At 35.4% G+C, this 2,122-nt stretch overlaps 1 protein-coding gene across 2 annotated transcripts; it reads right to left on the bottom strand.

Moving 5' to 3' along the window:
- Window positions 1-1,041: 1,041 nt before the first annotated feature.
- Window positions 1,042-2,090, bottom strand: LOC109587705 (ficolin-2-like). 2 transcript variants are annotated; one of them, XM_020003929.1, is made up of 3 exons: window positions 1,900-2,090; window positions 1,775-1,857; window positions 1,042-1,731 (listed from the first exon to the last, which is right to left on the bottom strand). In XM_020003929.1, the coding sequence occupies exons 1-3, from the start codon at window positions 2,051-2,053 to the stop codon at window positions 1,180-1,182; spliced, it is 789 nt and encodes a 262-aa protein (XP_019859488.1). In that variant the 5' UTR covers window positions 2,054-2,090; the 3' UTR covers window positions 1,042-1,179. The 2 variants fall into 2 exon arrangements, with proteins under 2 accessions (XP_019859488.1, XP_019859487.1); XM_020003928.1 differs by having other exon boundaries at window positions 1,775-2,090.
- Window positions 2,091-2,122: the final 32 nt, after the last annotated feature.

Here is a 2,122-nt window from a genome sequence, read left to right as displayed (position 1 = left end):
TGTTTGATCCTTCTTTAGTAAGACGATGAATCTTGCTCAATCCTAACCAAAACTCACCAGTAAGGTTACCAAATCCATTCTCATAGTCAGTCCAGTATCTATAGAAATCAACAGATCCATCTTGTCTCCTCTGAAATACAGTCCATCCACCACCATTAGTCTCCATATCACAGTATACCTGTGATCCAATAGTGTATAATTATAAATTACTTTTAACTAACTTCAAATGGAGTCCCTCCATCAGGATTAACAGTATAAACACCACTTGTAGTAATACCATCCTCAAACAAGCTCTTACAATCATCTATAATATAAGAATTAAACACCTCTACTATTAGTGCAGTACCTTTTGGACAAGACTTTGGTCGTACTTTAGGACATAGAATATATCTTGTTTTACCAATTCCTCTGATGGTAACAGTCTGGCCTAAGTTACTAATGATACAGCATACTCTTAGATACAGTGATGGTTCATGTTTATATCCAGTAAAATCAGCCATACAATAAGATCCTTCTCCTTCATCAATGGTAACTATTAAACACAGCAACAACAACATAAAGATGAACATCTTTGACATTTTACTATACTGTTCGTGACTCCAACAAAGACTGAAATTGAGACTGTTGGTTCTTTTTGTGATAAACAAGACTTATATATGAGTGTTGTTTAGCAAGCAACAAAGATGCTACCAAACAATGCAAGGATGTGTTTCCTTTTTGTTGTGTTACTATGAACAACAATGCTTACTAATTATATACTTATTGCTAGAATTACTGGCTGGTTTTTATTCACTTCCAGTTATTGTATATCCTTAAATAACAGCTGGCTGCAAATAAATGCCCGGTTAGCAATAAAACGGAACTATAAATACACAATTCTAGCCTTCAAGTATTGTAGATACTTCCTTGAGTTTCCTAAAGTCACTTGTGTGAGCTCCCAGGTTCGAATCCTGCTGTTGGCCCAAGTTTTTTTCTTTTTTGATTTTTTTCAATGTCCAAATGTCATTAAGAAATAGGCGCCCGGGCTATTATTTGAGGAAATACGGTGTGCCTTTATTGTAATTAACAATAGCAAAAGATTATAATAATCACTACAAGGTATGACAGACTGTAATATTTAAATGACATAATATTATATCAGCACAATGTAAACACACTTATGTGTGTGGGGGACAGTATTTAATTGTTACGACGAGTTTTCATCTCTGAGAACTTGAGACTAATGTGTGCCCTTTTCCAATGCCACCAAACAATTCCTTGATTATTATCAGTTGAAGTATTAAAATAACGACCATTAAGATTTGAATTATGGCAGCTTCTATACCACCAGGCACCAGTGTACGTCTGAGCACAGTTACCTCCTGACTCATCATTATCATTATCTCTTGTACTGAATCTCTGTCCATTATGATAGCTGCCCAGACTATCCCCAGCAGTACCAGAGTATCCTCCTACTGTTAGTATATATTCAGTACTACCATCACTAACATTAAATGTAGAGTAGTTGGCATAACTTGTGTTCCCCTCAAAGTCTCCCAGGTCCACTCTTAGTGTGTTTGATCCTTCTTTAGTAAGACGATGAATCTTGTTTAATCCTAACCAAAACTCACCAGTAAGGTCACCAAATCCATTTTCATAGTTAGTCCAGTATCTATAGAAATCAACAGATCCATCTTGTCTCCTCTGAAATACAGTCCATCCACCACCATCAGTGTCCATATCACAGTATACCTGTGATCCAATAGTGTATAATTATAAATTACTTTTAACTAACTTCAAATGGAGTCCCTCCATCAGGATTAACAGTATAAACACCACTTGTAGTAATACCATCCTCAAACAAGCTCTTACAATCATCTATGATATAAGAATTAAACACTTCTACTATTAGTGCAGTACCTTTTGGACAAGACTTTGGTTGTACTTTAGGACATAGAATATATCTTGTTTTACCAATTCCTCTGATGGTAACAGTCTGTCCTAAGTTACTAATGATACAGCATACTCTTAGATACAGTGATGGTTCATGTTTATATCCAGTACAATCAGCCATACAATAAGACCCTTCTCCTTCATCAATGGTAACTATTAAACACAGCAACAACAACATAAAGATGAACAT

The sequence above is a fragment of the Amphimedon queenslandica genome, unplaced genomic scaffold (genome assembly GCF_000090795.2).
Source record: "Amphimedon queenslandica unplaced genomic scaffold, v1.1 AMPQUscaffold_12473, whole genome shotgun sequence".
In the NCBI taxonomy this organism is placed as follows: Eukaryota; Metazoa; Porifera; class Demospongiae; order Haplosclerida; family Niphatidae; genus Amphimedon; species Amphimedon queenslandica.
The sequence above is the reverse complement of the archived record's forward strand: the minus strand, read 5'-3'. Positions and strand labels throughout refer to the sequence as shown.